Genomic DNA, 22749 nt, shown 5'->3' with positions numbered 1-22749 from the left:
AACTAACCGCCACTTCAGATATACGAGTTGACAGTTAGAAATCCACTGAACTGATACACAATATAGACTACAACATTCCTTTAAAGGCTGTTAAGAATCTCTCAACAAACAAGAGCCAATAAACCTTACGAATATGCCACAGAGTTGCAAACACTATGGCATAAAGATCATCACTGAAATGGCTCAAGAGAGCGATAATTAAATCCTCGGTTAACATACTGAAGGCTAACATTCAGCAACCAGCGGAAGTCGTGTTGGCGTGTCTCATTTTCTATTAGCACACAGCGAGCATCCACTTACTTCCTTTTTCGCCATCTTCGATTTGAGGTATCACGTGACGATTTTGGAGGGAATTTCACAGTGATCCGACTTTTTTGGATTTGATCCGGGTTTTGTCAATCCAGTCGGATCCGATCCGAGTTTTGATAATCTGGTCCGATCCGATTTGGTGCGATCTGATCCAGGTTTTGTTAACGCCCTTATTGAACCCTTCTTGAAAACAAAAACAGATGTGAGCCTGGTATGTTACTGCTCATGATAATTCTAAAATTGTTCGTTAAAGGGCAATTGCCTTTTAATTTAACCAAACTGGCCCTTAAAAAACAGCTTACATTTTGAATGCATGTAACAATTAATGCAATGCCTGTTAGTGCATATGCACCTGTTAGATACTGTATGGTTGTAAACTTTGGTGAGAAAATGCTTTCTCTTGCCAATATGAACACCATTGTTCATTAAATCTCTCTCAAAAGAGATTTTGTTCCCACAACAGAATTCTCCTCCGCAACAGTATTTCCCCCTCCGTGACAGTATTTAATCATTCCTCTTAACTACAGCTTAAGACATAAAATCTTTTCAACAGTAATAAATCTTAACCTTAGCCCATAATTAGAAGATGTTAAAACATGAAGTTGACTTTGTTAATTACTAGCTGAAAAACAAAACTTTTAGGCCTTAAAATGTTGCAGAGAAAAAAAAGCATACCAATTTTTGTCTGCTGTTGACACACTGAGAGAAATATCAGTTTTGGGTAATGTTAAAGTTACTTTGCCTTAAGTAGTTTGTGTCCTATACCATCTCAGAAAAATTCCTTTTTTTTTCTATTTTTTTACCAGTAAAACATATAACTTTCCCCTCCACAGCAGCAATTATCACTGTCAATGGTATATTTAATGATAATTTAGTTTTTTGTCCATAATACTGTGGAGTGACCCAGAAATGGCATCTAATTTGCATGTAAATGTTAGGTTCTTGCGGGTTTTTACTGTGCATGATTGAATGTGTTAACTTGTTATTAGGTGTATGCATAGCTTTCTTGTGTAACACAAAGAGGAGGATGTCACAGTATGCTAATTAGCCTGACATTTCCATATATGGACATGCATGCCCTTTACAGTTGTAGTCTCGTGCACATGGCAAGCTTGGGAGATTAAAATTCACATTCATGTGAAATTGCTCTCGTTCTGTGCCTTCATTTTACAACGAGGCATTCTAAGAATGCACGTGCAAGTTCTCCTGGACTCTCTGCGCATGAGTGGGTTCAACCAAAGGGCCAAGTACTGTAGGAAGTTCTAAGACTGGACAAAAACAGGAATGGACATAGTTATACACATTCACTCGCCAAAGTGCAGAAGATCACAATAAATTCATCAGAAAATTCCTGTAATGATATGCAAACTTTGATCTCTGGATACAAGTGCTATTGAATAGAGCTTGCCAGGGGATAGAAATCACCTAACTTAAACCAGAATAACTGATTTAGTATTAATTGGATATAATATTGGCGATACACTGGGTGCTTTCTACAGTGTATACATGTACATGTAAGTGCACAGGGTTTTTAACTGAATTGCTGCTGACAAGTTTCAAACAAGTATAAATACAAATCAAAGAGCTCTTCGAGCCACGACTGAATTTTTTTGCCAAGTTTAAAAGTTTAGTTTTCATTCCTTGAAAATTTATGACCAGCGGGTGATTCAAACATTCCTTTGATGCACATGATAACAGATAAACGGCGGAATGTCAATTACATTGATATAAGATATTTTCGTCTCACGTGACTAAGTTCGCATAAGTAGCGCAGTCGGGTAGGCATCTGACTGCGGATCGAGAGGTCGCAAGTTCGAATCCTTTTTTTTTTCTTTTTTTAACCCGTAGCACTAAAATGGTTTGTTTATTATATCGCTCCGTAGGTATGCATTGCAGAATAATTTACATGTAGGCTGTTAAGTAATAACGCTGTAAAAAAAATATAATAGACTGATTCAGGTACAAATGTAATATTGTGCTGTTTCATCTGAAAAGCTTTTCCTTTTCTTGGGAACAAGCAGCCACGCACTCGATTTTAGCTAACGCTCTGGTTTCTAGATAGATCCATCGCTTGTGAAGCTTATGTGAAACCCGATTTAGTTTTCAAATGCTCCTACATTCGACTACATGTACTACGCTAGCTCGAAAGATAGACACGAAAGTCATCGATCGATTAATGCAGATTACTGGCTCTCAATGTTCACTTTTTTGGCGGTCGATTACTTAATTCTTCACGTAATTGTCAGCCATATTTTGTTTCTTTGTAAACCCCTTTAAATTTAAAAGACCGCCTTTATACGGCCGCTTTTATACGGCCGCCTTGCTACACTATTTCTACAAGTATATCTGCTGGTCAGCGGAGTTGCAATGAGAAGTCTACAGATGATGGAACGACCAACCATGCGAGTGCCATTGGGCTATCTACAATACTCCTGAATAAATTCAGTCGTAAAAATAAAACTTACGGTAAAAGCTGTTAAAATCACACACCTGTCACACGTTGTCTACAAAGGCAAGTGTAATTGTGGACTAACATACATTGGCGAAACAGCATGCAACCTCAAGGTTCGTGTTAATAAACATTTAGATATCAATAAGCAGTCAGAGCCAGCCAAGCACGTCAGAAAACACCCTAATCACAAGTTCACGTGGAAAGTTTTAACCACTGCCCACTCATGGTTAAAAAGAAGAATAAAAGAAGCATTCTACATTGCACGCTACCGTCCTGAACTAAACAAAACCGGTGTTATCTGACCTATAAGAACATTGAGCGTATGCAGATTTTTTCACTCTGATGATGATCGAACAAATCGAAAACGTTTAGCATCAATTTTAACAGCTTTTACCTTAAGTTTTTTTTTTTAACTTTTTATCGGCGAAATTTATATAAGAATAAATACATTTTACAGATATTTGTACCAAGAGAATTAGAGCCTGCTCCCTTGGTTTGTACCATGTCTTTTGTTCATATTAATTTTTAAGTTAAGCATAATACCTTGGGGTTTTTTTTTCAGATAGAGGATGGGGATATTTATGCAAGCATCAATCTGCGAGATGGGATGGTTTCCTTTCATCATAATCCAGAAAAGTACAACAACCCAAAGATGCTAAAAAAGTTAGACAGTGAGGTATGCTAGTCTCTTTGTAAATTGCAGTTGTTTTTCTTGCAAAACACTGTGTTGTCAAGTGGAGAGAATATAAGATTAATTCTTCAAGAGAATTTGGGGTATGAAGAGGGAGGCAGTGATAATAAATAAATAGGTTAGTTGGTCTTAGTTGGAATCAATTAAAAGTCGTGATATTGCCTATGTGGAAGAAACTCCACTACCAAAACCTAACATCCTGATCCATATGTTTTATATACATGTAAGTGATTGGCTTGGTGGAAGAAGCGCATTTTGCGTACAGGTTTGTTTATTGACATTATTTTTGGCTGAGAGCAGAGAGAATTTTCCAGCTTGCCCAAGTACTAGCCCAAAAGTCATTTTTACTAGCCCCCAAAAAATTCTCATAAGCACGATGCTTGACTAGCCCAGCCACAAAATCCACTCAGACTAGCAGAGACTAACTTCTTGCACGCTGAGGTGTGAAGTGATATTTACAAGTGTTTTTGTAGCCTGTTGTGAAATTACTCCCAGTGGAAGCAGTACAAGCATTGTTGTCTTTCTTTTGACTGACACCTATTGGAATTCTCTACCAATATCACACCCCTCTGTAACAGACCCAGTGAAACCCGACCTGGTGGATTATTTTCCCCTACCCAGTGAAAATTTAGTCTCCCCAGTACCCAGCGAATATTTTGATTTTACCCGCCTATTTTTATGCTTCCCCGGTGACTTTGCGGTGTGACTTTTGTCGAACAAACCTATTTAAGAAAAGCTAAGAAACGAGCTCAAGTAAGCCGACCCAGTGGAAATTGGCCAACCCAGTGACTTTTTCAGATTCCACTGGGTCTGTTACAGAGGGGTGTAATATCCTTCACTGGTTCGACAATAATAATAAATAAAACTAGTGGTAACCACAGGTTAGAAAGTGCGGGCCTCGATGCAGTTAAGAGAAGGTACTGGGAGGGAAGTGTTTTTTGTTAGTTTAGAAAATTACTTCAAGTCGCAGTTTTTGGGAAGTTTTCCTGAAGTTGGCATAACTGTGGTAATTGAGATTTCTTTTATAAACTGCGGTTGTTTATTGGGAGTCTGTCCACCGAGAATAACAGTATCTAGTTTGTTGAAGGTTTGTCGCTGACTGTGTTTTGATGTTATTTTTTCAAGACGTTTCGGCTATTGCTTAAGCCTTCATCAGTTAAAAAATCAAAGCTTTCACATGCGATTTAAAAATAGCAGCACGTCAGCGCGCCCTTTGATTTTTCGCGTGTGAAAGCTTTGATTTTTTTTTAACTGATGAAGGCTTAAGCAATAGCCGAAACGTCTTGAAAAAAAAAAATAAATAAATAACATCAAAACACAGTCAGCGACAACCCTTCAACAATCTATGTCTTCCCCTGACTACAATTACACTATTTTCAAATAACAGTATCTCTATGTGTGCGAAATTATGATGATTTTTTTACGTGTTTGATATTACCAATCATATGTTGACAAGTTTGCCATGTTTCAATGGTGAATAAGCCAAAGTTTATCGATATTAAATTTTTCAGACAGTGTCGATAAATCACTGGACAAAAGAAATTTATTACGAGTAAGGTCGAATAACGCGTCACGCTTAAGTCATGAATGTTTTTTAATGTTTCCTATTGCCGCGAACCAGTCAGTTTTTTTTTTGATTGACAGTTTTGCAAGGTGTAGTCGAGCACGCGATGTGAATTGAGATGTGATTTTCCTCCGTCGGCAAACTCGCTTTGTTGTCAGTGTTATAAGGAATTTCTCGAGAATAATCGTTGTTGGAATCATTCGCTTTGCCGTAGTTTATCTGTGATACAATCTCAGCAGATCTTCTCAAAAGCAACACATATAAAACAACGTCTGCAAAACGTAATGTCTGCAATCTTCCGACATAAGCCTCATTTTTCGCATTCTTATCGCTCTTGGAGACAAGATTTTTCTCTTCCGGTGTTACGACAAACTGTCGTAATTGACACATTTTTTGCATTCCGATCATTCTTAGCGGAAGAACAAAATTTTCAACTTCCGGTTTGCAGATAGCCTTTATAAACGTGGCACGCACGCGTAATACGCAATCCGCTGGTCACTGTCAAGATTAGGTTTGCGGGCCTCTCTTGGGCCCGCAATAAAAACTTTATTTATCCTGAAGGGCCAATCAGTGATCATTAGATCACTGGTATAAACTGGCGATCGGCATTAAGTGTAAAATACATCTATTCTTAAAATTGTAGAAGATTTATATATATGCATATTAAAAATTTACATTAAAAAATACATTTAAAAAAAATACAAGTATTCTGGAGTTTATGTATCAAATTCAAGCATTTAAAAAAAGAGAAGAGCAAAGAGCAGCAAGCAAACAAAAAACAAAAACAAAAAAAAATTGAACCTAATTTACAGTACATATATGATTTATACGGTCCTGTTCCATAAAATGCTTAAAAATGGCTGTCTTAAACTTAGATAGAGTGTTTAATTCTCTCATTTCCCTTGGTAATCCGTTCCATTCTCGTGCAGCATCACACTTGAAAGTAGACTGAGTTATTTTTTCAAAATAGCTCTTTAGTCGGAGCGATGTTCCGTGACTCAGTCAGTCAGTGGGTCAGTGAAGTATGTTTGTTTGTCACACCAATCAGATTTCAGTTACTATCAGAACCAATCAAATTGCAGTTTATAAAGGCAAAGTAATCTGACGAAATTATGTGTCGCAGCCATCCTCTTCCCCAGGGCCACGCATATTTTTTTAAATGACATGACATAGTGGCCCTGGTAACGGTAAAAAATATGATTTTTTGATTGGCTGATAAAAACTGCATGCGTAATTAGGTAAAAAACGAAACGCTTCTACGCAATCTTAGTTATACTTCCGGTCATCGAAACAATTGAAGATGAAGCGGGCAAGTTTGAAAATGTTACCGGAAAAAGACCGAATAACACTGGGAGTTTGTTGGAATAATGTATTCACGAAGCAGACCTTTGTTTATGAACGAATGACAAATACATCACTTGTAAGGTGTGACTCGGTTGTACTTTTTATTGCATTAAAAATATTGCAAACATTTGCATTATCAACTTAGCTTATACAAGATATACACACTAAAGGTCACTAAATGAAGTTCATGAATTACATGAAGATTTTGAAATTCAATGTGATATTTCTTACCGCTGCTCAATAGAATGATACCTCGTCGATTAGCGGCCTTTTTAGTTCTGAATTTTCTGCAATACCTCCGCATGGCCATAAATAAATTTCAAAGTATCATCAACCGTCGGAATGTTATCGGCTGATGATATCCTCGACTCCATGTTAAAAACACTATAACAGCGCGACTATAACTCCAATTCCTCTGGATTCTAACTTTGCCTTCAGATAATATTGCGTGTAGAGACGACACAACAAGAACACATCTATCAGCCATGCAATTCAATGAGTTCCAAACGAATCGAATTGTGTTAAGTTATCAACGACTTGAATTGCCAAAACCAGCGGGCAAAACACAAGGACAGTCGTTCTACTTAACGACTACAGCAGGCAGGGCGGCTTCCTGTTCCATTTCTTGTTTCTTGATGTCCTCCGACAGTTGTAGCGAGGATTGCTGTACAGCTCTTTCGAACGCTAAACTCAAATCTCGTATTTTCTTTCAAAATTCGTTTTCTTCTCGTGTTAGTGGGCCCCAACCTTCCCCTTTCTTTTACTGAGCAGACGCAGACGAACATTTATGCAGTGGGCATGCGCTACCGGATGTCATGGATTTTACGACATCCGGTAGTCAGTGTTACCAGAGCCCTTCGTTTCGCCGACCACGTGACCAAAAGAAACAGAGGCTCTGGGAACGAGAATGGTGTCGCAGCGTGTTCGTTGAAAGATTAATTGGTGAGTTGTGAATTATCATGGATTTGAAACGTATTCGTAGTTTGCGAATCAAATTGTGAGCTTCGATACAAAGTTCCCAACTTCGGCCCGAATTAATTAAATCCTTCTGTCGTTATGTCATCAAAAAGGGCTTTGCTACGCTAAACTGTTGGAAACAAATGTCATAAAAATAAAAAACTTTTATGTTCAGCGAGCCGTAAACATGTTGTCTCGAACAAATTAGTCTTCCCTGTTGCGTCGCGTCGCGTCGGCTTCGATTAAAATCAATTTTACATATGGGTAAACCATCCAGTTTCATCCGGTTTACAAACGCAGAAGACTTGAAATTGAAGACAGTGAAGATTATGCCTCACAGAAATCGTTAAATATGTGTTTTCATACAAAAAAGTACAAATTTGACCAAATTTCTACATGCATGATATTTATTTATCGGCAAATCACTTGCGTGATTGCTGATACGAAACGTTGTCTTGCACTTCAAGCTACTTTCCTTGACAAATTCTAAAATCTTCGAGTTCAGAAATCGCCATGACTTTCGAGCAACATGTCTTGTTTCTCCTCAACTACCAAACTTGGAAAGTTCAGTCGGGCCAAAGTCAGGAAATTTGTATCGATGTTTGCAATTTGATTCGCAAACTCGCACCGTAATTGGCAACTTCATAACAAAAATGAAATCAACTGTAAAACATTTCGTTCAAACATTAATTGAACCGGTACAAGTAACTTTACTGTTAAAAGCAACTACGATCGATTGCAAAAACAGAATAAGAGCGTGCCATTTCGTCACAACTTGATAACTCAATTAGTTCTTGTTTGTTGAATAGAATTTACGTTGTGAATGAACGAAAATCTTTGTTGAACAGTTTTGACAGGAAACAAATACTCCAGGTGTACTGCGCTTTAAATAACTTTTCCGAAGAGAGTGGTTTTTTATTTGACTCGTTTATTACTTCGTTTATTATAGTACTTTTCGTTCAATGTCTATATGAAGACGTGGCTTTTTCAAGAAAAACAAGGGTATTGTGTTACGTTCGTTTAAAAAAAAACAAAGGTGTCATGTTACAAAAGTGAGAAAAACAACGGTATCATGTTACAGTGTTTGGCAAAAAGCCAAAAGTATTCCGTAACAAACAAAAGTAACCCGTTACGGTTGCTACAAAGCTAGCAAAAAAATAACCGCTTTGAACAGAATAAGAACGTGCCATTTTGTGACATTTTGACAATTGAATTAGTTTTGTTTTTAATTAAATGATGAATATTTCCGCATTAAATAAAACAGTTCTGATGTATCAAAATGCATGTAAAAATTATTTTGTTTGCAAGCAAACTTTGTGCAAAAAAGTGACTCCGTGGGGCGCCATACACAAATAGCTCAACCCATGGCATAAACCATCTCAACAGGACAATCACCCAGTTTCACCCCAAGCCACCCCATAAATTGAAAAAATAACTCCTGCACGCTTAGCGTGCCTATGTTCGTTTTAGATGGTGTGACGTTTATAAGTGTTGAGTCTTTGAGTGTTCTACCGTGAATATCTGATCTCTTAACAAGATATCCCTCTAACTGGTGCGGACAGTTAACATTGTGTACGATCTTAAACACCAAAAGAAGCTTCAAAAACCTCCGTCTACTGTCTAAGGATAGCAGATATAGCCTGTTTCGCATATCCCGTGAGCACGTTCTGCGATTCGCAGCAAGAATAATACGTATGGCCTGATTCTGTAATCTCTCTAAGCGTCGTGAATTACTCTTTCCACAAACACCCCATACGATACACCCATAACCTAGGATGGGTAATATAGTTTGTTTATAAATGTTTAGAAGCACTCGCTGGCTAAGAAAGGGCGCGATCCTGTTTAACATTTTAAGCTTAGGATAAATTCTGGATGCAATATACGTAATGTGCTTATTCCAGTTTAGGCAACTGTCCATATATACACCTAAATAATTGCAATGTTCACTTTGTTTCAACAGTTTTCCGTAAAGTGTCACTTGTAAGTCACGGGTGTTAGCTACCGAATGCCTTGATCCAACTAGCATAGCCTCGGACTTTTTATGGTTGCTGATGAGACGGTTGCGGCGTAACCAAACGCTTACTTGATTAAGATCATCGTTAACACACTGTTCAGCAGCACCAACATCATTGGAACTTGCATGAAAAGCAGTGTCATCGGCATAAAGAATTACGTCGCTGTTTTCACAGGCACTTGATATGTCGTTTATATGTATATTAAATAAGGTCGGACCCAACACAGAGCCTTGGGGGACTCCATGGGTGATTTGTTGCTGTTCAGACTCAATTCTGTTGCAGCTGACATATTGAGATCTCTCCGATAGGTAGCTTCTGAACCACGCGTACTCCTTTCCATGTAAATGTTTTGAAAGTTTCTGTAGTAGGATGCTTTGATTTATGGTGTCAAATGCTTTTTTCAAGTCGAGAAAAGCACGTACAACTTTCTTGGTATTATCAATTGCCATTTTCCATGAATCTACAGCTTTAATGAGGGCGATTGTTGTCGACGAGTGTTTCATAAAGGCAAATTGATGTTGTTTTATCATTCCAGCTTCGAGTGCGAAATTTGTTAGAGCATTGTTCCTAAACGATTCTTCGAGATGCATGGAAGCACTGATATAGGTCTGTAATTGTCGCGTTCTGTTTTACAGCCTCCCTTGAAAATAGGTGTTACTTTGGCTACCTTAAATGAGGAAGGGAAGTGACCAGTGTTGCATGATAGGTTGAAAATCTTGGCTAGAACTGCACTGATATGCGGTGCGGCAATCTTCAGAGGTTTTGCTGGAATGTTGTCTGAGCCAGTTGCCTTTGTGTGATTCAAAGTCCTCAGTGCTTTAAACATGTCCCACTCGTTGATAATAGGTAGACTGAAGATCTGAGATGGAGTCTGGGACTGGGGCACTGGTTGTTGTATTTCAGGTGATGGTCGGTTCTCAAGGAGCGTGGAGGCTACGTTTGTAAAATACTCTGTCGAGTTCATCATTCAGTTCTATTTCTTCAACAATCAACTTTTCGGTTCCAGATATTTTGCTTTTAGATGGTAGAATTTGCTTCAATGTTCTCCAATACGCTTTTGGATTTCCACGGTTCTCTTCAAGTTTGTTAGCAAAGAAATTCTTCCTTCTTTTCCCGTATTAATGCTCGTTACCATGTTACGGAGGCGTTTGTACTCATTCCAATTTGTTGACAGGCCATGTTTAATTGCCTTTTTGTGTAGGTGATCTCTTTGCCATGTTACGGAGGCGTTTGTACTCATTCCAATTTGTTGACAGGCCATGTTTAATTGCCTTTTTGTGTAGGTGATCTCTTTGCCTCATAAGACGAAGAACAGAGCTATCAAGCCACGGGTGTGTCTGCTTTCGTAGTCGCTTTAGTTTCGTAGGGAAGTGAGAATCGATAAGAGACTTAAATAAGGATTCCCAGGCAGAATATGTGTCGTCGATGTTGTCAAAACAATCGAGAAAACTCCAGGGAGTTTTTTCCAATTCAGAGAGAAAATCTTTCATACTGCTTTCCTTCCATGACCGCGTTTTAATAATTCGATGTTTTGATGGACGGGCCACGGGGCATTTCATTATTTCATATATGGGATAATGGTCACTGAAGGTTGTGCTCAGAGCGCCGCAAGCTCTAAACAAACTGGGTGTGGAGGTGATGAGTACATCAATAAGACTTTTTGTGCTGCATGTTACACGGTAAGGTTCTTTTATCAACTGTTCTAGTTCGTTGGCCATAAGAAATTCCTGTAATCTAGTTGTTTGTTGGAGAGAGGTGTTAAGGCAGTCGCAGTTTAAATCACCTAGGATAATGACTTCAAGGTTATTCCGTGTAGCATATCTTAACACGTCATCCATGTAGTTGAAAACCTCCAGGGATTCGTTTGGGCCTCTGTAGATGCATCCAATTAAGAAATTGGTGTTGCATAATTTAGCTTGAATCCAAATTGCTTCCGACTCTGCCTCTAAGTCTCTTCGACGACTATATTTCAAACCATCCAGTAAATAAAACGCTACTCCTCCTCCCCGCCGATTAGTGCGTCGGTCTAGACGTTCTAACGACTAGTTAAAAATTGACACTTCAGACTCCGCAGCAGAATCGTCCAGCCAGGTCTCCTTTATTGCGATAATTGAAGGATAAACATCACCAAATATCAACCTTCATTCATCCATGTGCTTTAGTATGCTCCTGGTATTGATGTGAACAATCATACTTGAGCGTTTGCCGTGAGTATTGCTCTTTGTAGTAGTTCTGAGTAGCGTCTGTCTTTCCACTGGGCCAGGATTTGACGAGACATCACAGCATAGGGCAAAATAAGCGCTGATTTGGACGTTCGCATCGAACGGCAGAACCACCGCGTGTGTTCCTCGTTTCGATTGCTTCAATATAGCAACCCCGAGAGAAGTCGAACGACGAGAGCAGATAATTAAACCGGGTTTGAGTGTTAAACCCGGCTCTTGTAGATGGGCATATCTCGTCGAGAGCAAGAGAAATACGATAGAAGCGGTGAAGAAGCAGAGCGTCTTGATGAGGCGTGCAGCCGCCATCATTTGAAATAAATACAGGCTACACTGTAACGAGCGATTTGCGTCAATAAATCGATTTTTCGAAAGCTATTCGAGGTTTTATCAATACCAAAAGTCACTAAACACCATGATTTTAATCTTCTGTCTTCTGATTGCCAGCTATCTTCCATACTTAACTGTTGTTGCTGAAAGAGGAGAAATTGCGTTTGCCCCTCCAGGCTCTACACAAGCTTCTCTACTTTTAACAAAAAGATGATAAAATAAAATGAGACTGAATTGGCCAAGCCACACATTCACCAACTTGATTTAGAAGCTTAATGACAATTGAGGTAGCCTCCCCTATAACGGGTCCGGATAATCTGCGAGTCATGCGAGCCATTTCGGTTGGCCCAAATAGCATATTTGTTAGCCTAAATAGCATTCTGGTTAGCCTACAGTTAGCATAGGTAGCTTGCGGTTAGCCTTTTATTGGGATTAGGGATTTCTGGCTTGCATGGCTCGCAAGTAAAGCAAGTCATGCGAGCCATTCAGGTTAGCCTAAATAACACATTGGTTAGCCTACAAAGCACTCTGGTTAGCCTAATTAGTACTCTGGTTAGCCTACAGTTAGTCAGGGAGCTTGCGGTTAGCCTTTTATTGGGATTTGGGATTTCTGGCTCGCATGCCTCGCTGGCTCGCATATTATCCTATCTCCCTATAACCCTGGTGGTTTCTTGGAAGTCTCCTTACCCTAACTTTCTATTAGATACCTAATAATAATTTAAAATCGGCAAATAGATAATGATGATGATCCCAGGCTCTCCCTTTACTTTAAGAGAGATGGCCTGGTTGTGGCGGGTCACCTGTCCACCTATGATAATCAAAGGCGCTTTGTTAGCCCACTCGTGAATGAGAATACTAAATGTATTGGTGTAGAGCTATGAAATGATTCTGTCTTTTTGTGAGCGGCATGTTAGTATAGAAGTTGTTTGAAGGGAGATATGATCACGTTGGTTCCTTGTGGTTACAGCGGACGCGGGTAATCCATTCAAAAGCCTTCGTTATATAACACTAATTTCTACCCTACAGTCCAGCGGCCCGGGTTCGATTCTCAGCTGGGACGATTATTTTTTTTTACGACAATCTATTTTACAATTTTATACGACGTCTTTTTTTTTCTTTCTCCATTTTTTATGAATCTATTAGAGATGCAAATCAAGTACTATACAGTATATTATTAAAAGGCAACAAAATTCGTCAGTTTGGCGAGCTTTTTCACAATAATACCCAACACAGTCGCAGTCCACAGTTCGTGCCTGCAAAATCTAAAAATTCCATGAAAACATGGAATATCACTAGTGCTTCGAAGATTTTCATATTTTCTCTAAGATTATTTCTTCTATTTGTCATGTGAAATTCTTAAGAGCTATAAATCGAGCCATTCGAAGAAGCTTTTACACATACAATACATTAAACTTTGAACCTACGGTATCGGTCAGCGGGATAAGGACAACACAAAGAAATCTATATGCTAATTTTCAGCCCATATGACATGTGAGCTGTAGTGGTCTAGCGGTTAGGCGTTTGGTCTTCAAAACCATAGTTGATGTTAGGAGTCGCCGGTTCAAACCTCATATGTGTGAAACTAAAAACATTTTTTTTTTTTTACGACAATCTTTTTTACAATTTTATACGTTTTTTTTTTTCTTTCTCCTTTTTTTTTATGAATCTATTAGAGATGGAAATCAAGTACTATACAGTATATTATTAAAAGGCAACAAAATTCGTCAGTTTGGCTAGCTTTTTCACGATAAATTATTTACGTATCATGACTATCGATTATCGTACAATACGCTTGGAACTATAAAACATTCAGAGACTGCTAAAATTGGACTTTATTCATACAATTGTCCTGAAATCAACCTTTTAATAGCCAACGCAGTCGCAGTCCACAGTTCGTGCCTGCAAAATCTAAAAATTCCATGAAAACACGGGATATCACTAGTGCTTCGAAGATTTTCATATTTTCTCTAAGATTATTTCTTCTATTTGTCATGTGAAATTCTTAAGAGCTATAAATCGAGCCATTCGAAGAAGCTTTATACATACAAGCCATTAAACTTTGAACCTACGGTATCGGTCAGCGGGATAAAGACAACACAAAGAAATCTATATGCTAATTTTCAGCCCAAATGACACGCAAGTCGAAGTGGTCTAGCGGTTAGGCGTTTGGTCTTCAAAACCATAGTTGATGTTAGGAGTCGCCGGTTCAAACCTCAGAGGGGTGAAACAAAAATTTAAAAAAAAAACAAGGTAAATTAATTTATAATTAAAGCATAAATTATTATTCATAAATTAAAGTTAACAGCCCATAATTTAATGGATAAATTATTATTCATAAATTAAAGTTAACAGCCCATCGACCGACGGACTGACCGAGTGAAAATTTGCATATCACTTTCCATAACCATACTCGTTTCATTACATTTACGAGTAAAAAATGTTTCCATCTCATCAGGTAGGTTCAGCAAATAATTTTTGTCGAAAGAAACTGATGGTGATCATGGTTCTCTGTCCTCTGAACCGTACACACATCTTTTGTCATCCTCAATATTTACATTTACAAATGTGCAGTGACAACGTTTTTTTAATGTCATCCTCATTATACAAAATGATGTTTTATTAACCAACGTCTAGTTGTTTGACATGTATTGTCTGGTAATTCACATACAAAATAATAATTACCGGTATTAATTGAAGAAGATAGATTTTACCCTTATTTAAAACATGAATTTCAGACCTTGTCCATTCAGAGCGATCATTTTGAGAACTTTAAGCATGTCTTGCTAATAGAAATGAGCCAAGACAAACTGTACAAGCAAAACATGTCGCAAATTTCATACCAAGTTCCATAGCCAGTGCCCGGGGGGGTACTCCCTATAATGGCCTATACGGGGAGGCTCCGCCCGAAAGGGGTACCTTTTTCAGGCTCCAGGTATATAAAAGGGTAGGGATTTCACAAATTTAGGTATATGAAAGGGTAGGGAAATCTGCCATAATGATATTTTAAAAGGCCTTTACATTAAATATTTCGAGCAGACGCAACTTTTGGCTGTATCGTCTTAATTTATTAAGCGCTACATAAAAATAACAAGAAAACTTCCCGTTTTTGGTAAATGTGATGTCGTGTAGGTATATGAAAGGGGTGCCTTTTTGCAATAAAAGGTATACAAAAGGGGTACCTTTTCTATCAAAATGGTATATAAAAGGATAAGGGGTTGGATCTCCGGGCGGAGCCTCCCCGTACAAAACTTTTTCGAGTACCCACCCCCCCCCCGGGAGCCAGTGGTGCCAATTTCTACAAACAGGAAACCATGCAGAACCACAATCACAATGTGGGACAGTGAGACGTGCGAGGCAAGGCAGCAAGGCATGCCAGGCAAGACAGGGAGTCATACAAGGCATGCGAGGCAGAAATCCCTACTCCAAATAAAAAGGCTAACTGCAAGCTATATAAGCTAACTGTAGGGCTAACCGGAGCGCTATTTACGCTAACCACAGTGCCATTTAGGCTAAATTGTGTGGGCTGCTCATCTCTCTCTTGCTGGTCGTTCTGTTTCAGCTGTTCTACCTCTGCTCTTAGGTCGGAAATGACTTTCTTGGCGTTGACGAGGCGCCTCGCGAGTTTTTTTGACGACCTCGTCTTTCGTTCTGACCAGGTTCGCCAACTCTTCAGCCTAGCTCTCCCTCTCCTCAAGCTCTCGCGCCAGCTCCTGATTTTGTTCTTTTTGGTTCTTAAATGCCAGCCCGACCCTGTCATGGTCTTTCAGCAGGGCCTCGTACTTCTTTTGAAGTTCATCGTATGAGCATTCGGGGTTGGATGACGACTTCGCTGTCTTCTTTCTTTTCTGCTGGGGCCGCTCAGAACACGAACACTGCCTTTTAAAAAAATCACCATTGCAGATACCACACCTTTTTTTGCATGGTGGCCGCCGCACACAGTACACTTGCAAATTCTCTGAGACATATAAAACATTTTATTTATTTATTTTATTTATTATTTATATCGAATTGGAGTGAGTACGGATTTGCGAACTAAGTTGTAATGATAGAGACCTTTCAAACTTAAGGTTTTTTATACTCTGTTATACGGATTAAGTAAACAATAACAGTTAGTTGATTGGTTTATTAACAACGCATGTGAGTGGCTGAACTTGATTATTTGTGTTTATGTTGCATATGAATACTTTTCCATTACAATTAGAGTAACAAAAACTATTTACGCTGCAACCTGCAATGCAAACAGAGAAAAATGTTAAAAGGTAAACATTACTCTTACATGACATACCATAAGGGTTGCAAAGGATTCTAGTGCAAATTTAGCGAGTGCGTGTCTCGAGAAGCTTTTGCACAGTTTTTGCCTAAGTTTTGGTTAAAATTAATCATCTTCAAATATGATTTCATTGCTTGCCCAATGGACTGAAAATTACGCAGGTGAAATATTTGTTACAAATTGAACTTTGTTTAAAAGAAAATCTCGGCGAAGAGTCGATTTGGTAAACAGTATTTTCTAAACATACAGCCTTTCAAACTATCATGCTGCTGGTTCTATTATCCAGCAGTCCTTTACTGAACCCAGTTGTATTTCTTCGGCAATTGTCTACAATGAGAGAACATTTCGATATACAATTAAATATAAAAATTAGCGAAAATAAGCCACGACATTTCGAACTCATCTTGAGTTCATTATCAAGTAGATAAGAATAAAATAACGGTTGAGTTTAAGTTTAAATGCAAATAGAGGTGATAGAGTATATTAGAATATTTTAAAAGAAGTGTTTCGCGGTCATTAGCGAACTCAAACGGATGTTTGTAAAGCTCAAGTACCCACTTAACCTCATCAACTTGACAATTGCATCGTTTGTCAATTCTGTAGCTCAACCCTGTGGTGAAATCTTTGAGGCTGACCGATAAACAAACAAACCCGTTTGGATCACCCTACCTTTCAAAGATCAGAGATCTGCTCACGCAGTACGCAAGCAACTGAAAGATCCTGGGAAGAAGATTGGAACTGAGCTGCAACCGGTTTACACAAGTGCTAAGATCGGCGACAAGCTGAAGTTACAAGAGGAGAAGCCTTCTTTGGTGAACAATCAGGGTGTTGTTTATTCATTTAAATGTGATCAGTGCGATGTGGATTATATGGGTTACACCACATGACATCTACATCAGCGCATAGAGGAACACAAAACCTCAGTAATTGGCAAGCACATAAAAGAAATCCACGGTGTCAAGAGTCCTGACATAAGAAATATGTTTCCGTTTTAAAAAAATGGCAAGGAAAACTGGATTGTTTAGTGGACGAAATGCTTTTAATTCGCGAGAGAAAACCAGCACTAAACACGCAGGCGGACTCAATAAGTACAAAAGTATTTACCTAATTAAATGCAGCACGCACTAACACAGAACGCTAATGGCCGCAAAACACTTCTTTTAAGATATTCTAATATACTCTATCACCTCTATTTGCAATTAAACATAAACTCGACCGTTATTTTATTCTTATCTACTTGATAATGAACTCAAGATGAGTTCGAAACGTCGTGGCTTATTTTCGTTAATTTTTATACATAATTGTTTCGCATAGCTCTCACCAGTGTGATGCTTTTCGCATCGCTACTTGGTTTGCTTGACCATGCAGCCATCAAGCCTCAGAGTGTCCCCAGTGCAAGAAGCAGACACCAACCATATGCAGGCAATAGCTGTTATTGCAATTAAACCTGGGGTAATATATTCTTGTGTTGAGAAGGTGTGCGAACAAGGCGAAAGGGTCAACATATTGGTTAAAACAATGTAGAATAACCCTTTTGCCTCATTTGTATCTTAAACCACTGGGAACTTCAATAACAGCTATTGAATCATCCATAGAGCTTGATTTGGCAGATAAATCAGGGACAACATGGAATCTTGAATAGACCTTCAAGTACATCTGTCTCCGGAGGAAGAGATTTTCAGTCAAGAACACCTCAGAATTTGCACAGCAGATCCGCCAACAGTCCGTCACCAGTGATGAGATAATGGTCTCTTTTGACGACAAGTCTTTATTCACTTCTATTCCTGTGAACCTGGCTCTAACCATTACAAACGAGAGGCTCCATCAAGATAAACATCTGGCAGATCGCACAAATGTCCATCAGCGTCATCAGCAACACCATGAAACTATTAGGATTTGTTCTTAGGCAAAACTATTTCAAACACGATAACATCTACTACAAACAAATCTTTGGATGTGCGATGGGCTCCCCGATCAGCCCTGTTATAGCTGACCTTGTAATGGAGGAGATTGAACACATTGCGATCACCACAGCTCATCACCCTCCTAAGTGGTGGTTCCGCTAGTGGATGATAGTCACGCATGCCACAGAAAGGAACATGTAAGCGAGTTCCATCAACATCTAAACTCCATAAATCCCAGTATACAATTCACTGTTGAACTTGAGGACACCACGGAACAGAGACTACCCTTTTTGGATACTATCACAACAAGGAGTGGCACACGAATTGAAGTAAATGTCTACAGGAAGTCAACACATACAGACCGATACCTTGACTTCAATTCTCATCACCCTGTGTGTCATAAGAGATCCGTAGTTTGCACACTGCTACGAAGGGCAAAGAGCATTCCTTCAGCACAAGAAGGGAAACGAAAAGAAACAAAACGAGTGAAGTTGGTGTTGGGCAAAAACAAAGATTGGCCGCATTTTGAGACAACAAGAGATCAAAGTCGCCTACAAACTGCTAAAAACTGTGAACAGTTTGTTTCCGCGCCCAAAGGCTCAAAATGATGTTGACCGCCCAAGATCTGGCATAGTTTACAAAATCAATTCCACCAACTGTAATTTTGTATACTACGGTCAATTACATACAATTACAATTATTTATACAATTTACAGGCAAGTTAAATCTCACATTTCATTGAACCATACTAGTCATAAGGTCGACAGATGGACAGAGTTAGTACACAAACAAAAAGAAAGAAGCAATACGACAAAATAATTACAGCAGAGGGGACCACGTTTCCTTGAATTTAGCTATTTTATTATTTTTGATAGCGATAGCATGAAGTGTAGAAGTTTTATCTTTATAGCGAAAGAGGAAGTTTTTAAAGTCTAAAATGCCGCCGCGTACACTTGTGGAGAATATGTGATATTTCGCGATTATTAGAGAGTAATTGAGGGCTATCCAGATGTTAGAGCCACGTTCCTAGTGCCCTGGAACGACCATGCTGTCATCCCAGAGGTTAACAAGTCCTTGTCACACGCATGAGTTTCGCGTCACGTTCTTTTGTTTCAAACTTTTACACGTTATTTTTTAAGTGCGCACTAACGTGTTGCTTTTTTAAATTGCGTGTGAAAGCTTTGATTTTTTAACTGATGAAGGCTTAAGCAATAGTCGAAACGTCTTGGAAAATAACATCAAAAACACAGTCAGCGACAAACCTTTAGCAAACTACATTATGTCTTCTTTGTTTAAAAGTTGGTCAACTGTTGTAGTATCTCAGTGCTGCACTGTGCATGAATGCACATCACAGCACTTAAAACCCATAAAAATGTTGTCTAAATCATTTGTATCCTTGATGACTACTTTCAGCGATTGATAAAGTTGTGTTTGGCATGATAACTCTGTTTAAAAAAAGTTACCTAATACACTATAAATTCTTACTATTGAGCGCAACAGCACAATTCAGCAACTACTGTCATTGATCCTATACATATGCATCTGCTTAAGGGAGCTCAATTACAGCTGGAGCACCATTAAAAAACTGGCTAGATACACTTTTACAGTGTATAGGTAGGGTTAACGTTGGAGAAACTTCGTTGCTGCCCTATGTGCCACACAGGCATGATGGGCAGTAAGTCAGTAATTAATGCATCTGCTCAAAATCATCGCCAATGAAAAAATCGTCGTGTTGGGTGGCATAGAAAGAGCCCAGACCCCACAAGGTCAGTTACAAAAAGTGTACATTGATGTGGTTACTAAACATCTTTGTTTGTATTTGTTTAGATGCGCTTGTTCCAGCATCTTGATGAAAAGCTGCAACACATGGACAGAGAACTAGCCACAAATCCTCAGTATGTTCAAAAGGTAATTTCCTCCTTTTGTTTTGACAGTGCGCCACACCTTCCATATGACATTTGTGAAGGCCAGTCTATGTTGCAAAATAATTTATATCAGAAGCCACCTTTAAGGTGGGGGGTATAAGGGGGCTCAAAATGCGGTGTTTTGAAATACTGTTAAATGAAATAAAAGGTTTTTTGTGTCTATAAATATCACAATGTCTTGGCTGAATGACATTTGAAGGCAGTTTCGCTTGTTTTGACTGAAAAACGAACAGTACTCTATCAAAACCCAAAGGAATAAAAGATCAATGATTTATTAAATTTATAACACAGTTTTCTTGTGGAGTACGTGCTTTTACTTTAATTGAGATTATAAAAATCGGACCATATACCTGATTTCTAAATTTTAAACACATTGTTGGGAATGTTGTTACAACCTTCCCAACTCTTTCTGTCTTGGGCTGATGGTATAAAAGAACATAGCATGTTCCAGGCTCTCGGTTGTTGGCGGAGAGCGAAAAACATGGGCGAGCGAGGAAGAGACAAGAGGACGCCTTTGTCCCCCTCGTTTTTCCCTCGCTTGCCCGCATTTTTCGCTCTCCCCCAACTTTGAGAGCCTGGAACATGCTAAAAATAGCAATACAGTTGAACCGCTCTAATACAGACTCCAAAGGGACAGAGCAAAGTGTCCGTATTAGAAAGGTGTCCGTCACCACTTTGACATCATACACTTTTGACTTCATTGACAGCTTAAAGTATTAAGTAACTCAAAATGTTCTGCATTGCAATGTTTGGGTAAAAAATTAACACAAATCCAAAGACGAGAATTTTTTTAGGACATCGGAGATTGTCCATAATAGAGAGATGGCCGTATTAGAGTGGTGTCCGTACGGAGAGGTTCGGCTGTACATGACATTTGATTTTAGCCATTCTTAATAGTTATAAGTAGTTAATAGCACACAGTATTTTTATTATTATACATTTTGTCTGATAATCGTAAATTTAGCTTGATAAGGTAACAAGGAGAGGAGGGGAAGTGCGGTTTTACAATGTAAATATTAGTACTTGCTTTTAGCCTTTTTTCTCTGTCCTCCCGCCGCAGAAAAGAAGAGGGCCTGATAGCAGGTTAGCCCAAAAGTTGACCGAGTGTGCCTGCAATGATTTACCGACAAAATTACACCCTCACAACAGTGTCATAGTTGCTTTGTAGCCGACCCAGGCTATTGCAATCGTTTTTTTGCTTAATAAATCAACATTCCTGCATTTTAATCGAATATCAGAAAATGACGAGGAGCATGTGGATGGTTCTAAAGTGCTGTTGAAAGGAGTGAAGTTACGCAAATTCATATACTTTAGTAAATAATAAAGATGGTAAATTTTAAGCTCGGTAATAAATAATGAAGATGAAGTGTTCAACATGACACGAGCAGGCCATGGGTTCGATTCCCGTCGGGGACTCAGAATTTTTCTTTGTCCCATGCTCGTGTCATGTTGAATACTTCATCTTCATTATTTATTACCGAGCTTAAAATTTACCATCTTTATTATTTACTACAAACTTGATGAATTCGACATTGCTGATCCTAGTAGTATGCAGGACGCGTGTCACTTATGAACCTAGTAAAATGGCCCAGCTCACAACGAGTCTCTCGTAGCTCAGTTGGTTAGAGCACCCAACCGGTATCTGTGAGGCCATGGGTTCGATTCCCGTCGGGGACTCAGAATTTTTCTTTGTCCCATGCTCGTGGCATGTTGAATACTTCATCTTTATATACTTTTTATATACTTGAAAGATCGGCCACTTCGATAATTTATTTTGCAGCTGATTATTGAATGCGTGGCTGACTTTTTAAACGTCCAACTCGCTTGTTTCCAAGTGTCCAAATGTTTGTTTTGCCTTAACCGGTTTCTCGTCAGCTGTGACATTCGTATTTGACATCAAGTGATTTTAGTTGGTCGCTTGCATGGAAATGCTATAAATAATGATAGCGGTGACTAACTGCCTGAATCGCCATTATTTTCTAAATACATGTAAGAGTTTTTGTTTAACCACTTTGTTCATAAAATCTTCAAACATTATTTAAGCGTCTTATTTTCTGAATTCTTTTCCTCTTGAGTGTAACTGCAACATATGCTACTGCCTTCATATTTGTTTTGCCGCTAAAAATAAGTCAGACTTTTCGTCCCGAGAATAGGTTATCATCGGAATTCTTTGATTACAAAATGGAACCCAAGGTTTCAATCGGGATCGTTTGACTATAGAATTGTATTATTCAGTAAAGACAGAAAAGTCGCATCCCTAGGCGAAGACTGATTGACATGTTTTCTTGTCCCTTCTTTGTCTGCAGACCATGGGAGCTCATTGCGAAGAGGATGTTGGGATAGGTCGAATGAGAGGGGATGAAGGATTGATGTAAAGATGGGCCAAAGCTGTTAAGCTGTTGTCGTGTTGAACTCTTAGCACCTGTGAACAAAAAAAGCTTACCACAGCAAGGGAGGTCAAAAACATGATCAACTAATCTGAATTGCACTATATAGTTGGCATTTGGTGACCTTCTAACGAGAATTTCTTGTGAAAATAAAGTTTACAACCAAACTCACATTAGTCTGTAGATTTTATTCGTAGTTGAAAGATACTAGACAGACTATTCGACCAATCAATGAATGAATGGGACTAGGACCTAGCTACAGGAATAAATGTTGGGGAACAGAGATCAAGTTAAAAAGAATTCGCCACGAAAAACACAAAGCAGAATACCCCTGGAAAGTTAGGAAGGACTGATGAAAAGTACAAACAAAAGAGACATATAT

The 22749-nt window shown here is 38.8% G+C and overlaps 1 protein-coding gene across 1 annotated transcript in view; it reads left to right on the top strand.

The window, feature by feature from the left end:
• LOC144637244 (COP9 signalosome complex subunit 3-like) overlaps nt 1-22538 on the top strand; it is a 98624-nt gene extending 76086 nt beyond the window's left edge. The window contains exons 12-14 of the mRNA XM_078496377.1: nt 3324-3437; nt 19883-19963; nt 22287-22538. Coding sequence (XP_078352503.1) covers nt 3324-3437; nt 19883-19963; nt 22287-22355 — 264 coding nt within the window. The 3' untranslated portion in view covers nt 22356-22538. The remainder of the gene's footprint in view (nt 1-3323; nt 3438-19882; nt 19964-22286) is intronic.
• The last annotated feature ends 211 nt before the right edge of the window (nt 22539-22749 follow it).

The sequence above is a fragment of the Oculina patagonica genome, chromosome 13 (assembly GCF_052425735.1).
Source record: "Oculina patagonica isolate OP01 chromosome 13, crgOcupat, whole genome shotgun sequence".
Lineage (NCBI taxonomy): Eukaryota > Metazoa > Cnidaria > Anthozoa > Scleractinia > Oculinidae > Oculina > Oculina patagonica.
The sequence above is the reverse complement of the archived record's forward strand: the minus strand, read 5'-3'. Positions and strand labels throughout refer to the sequence as shown.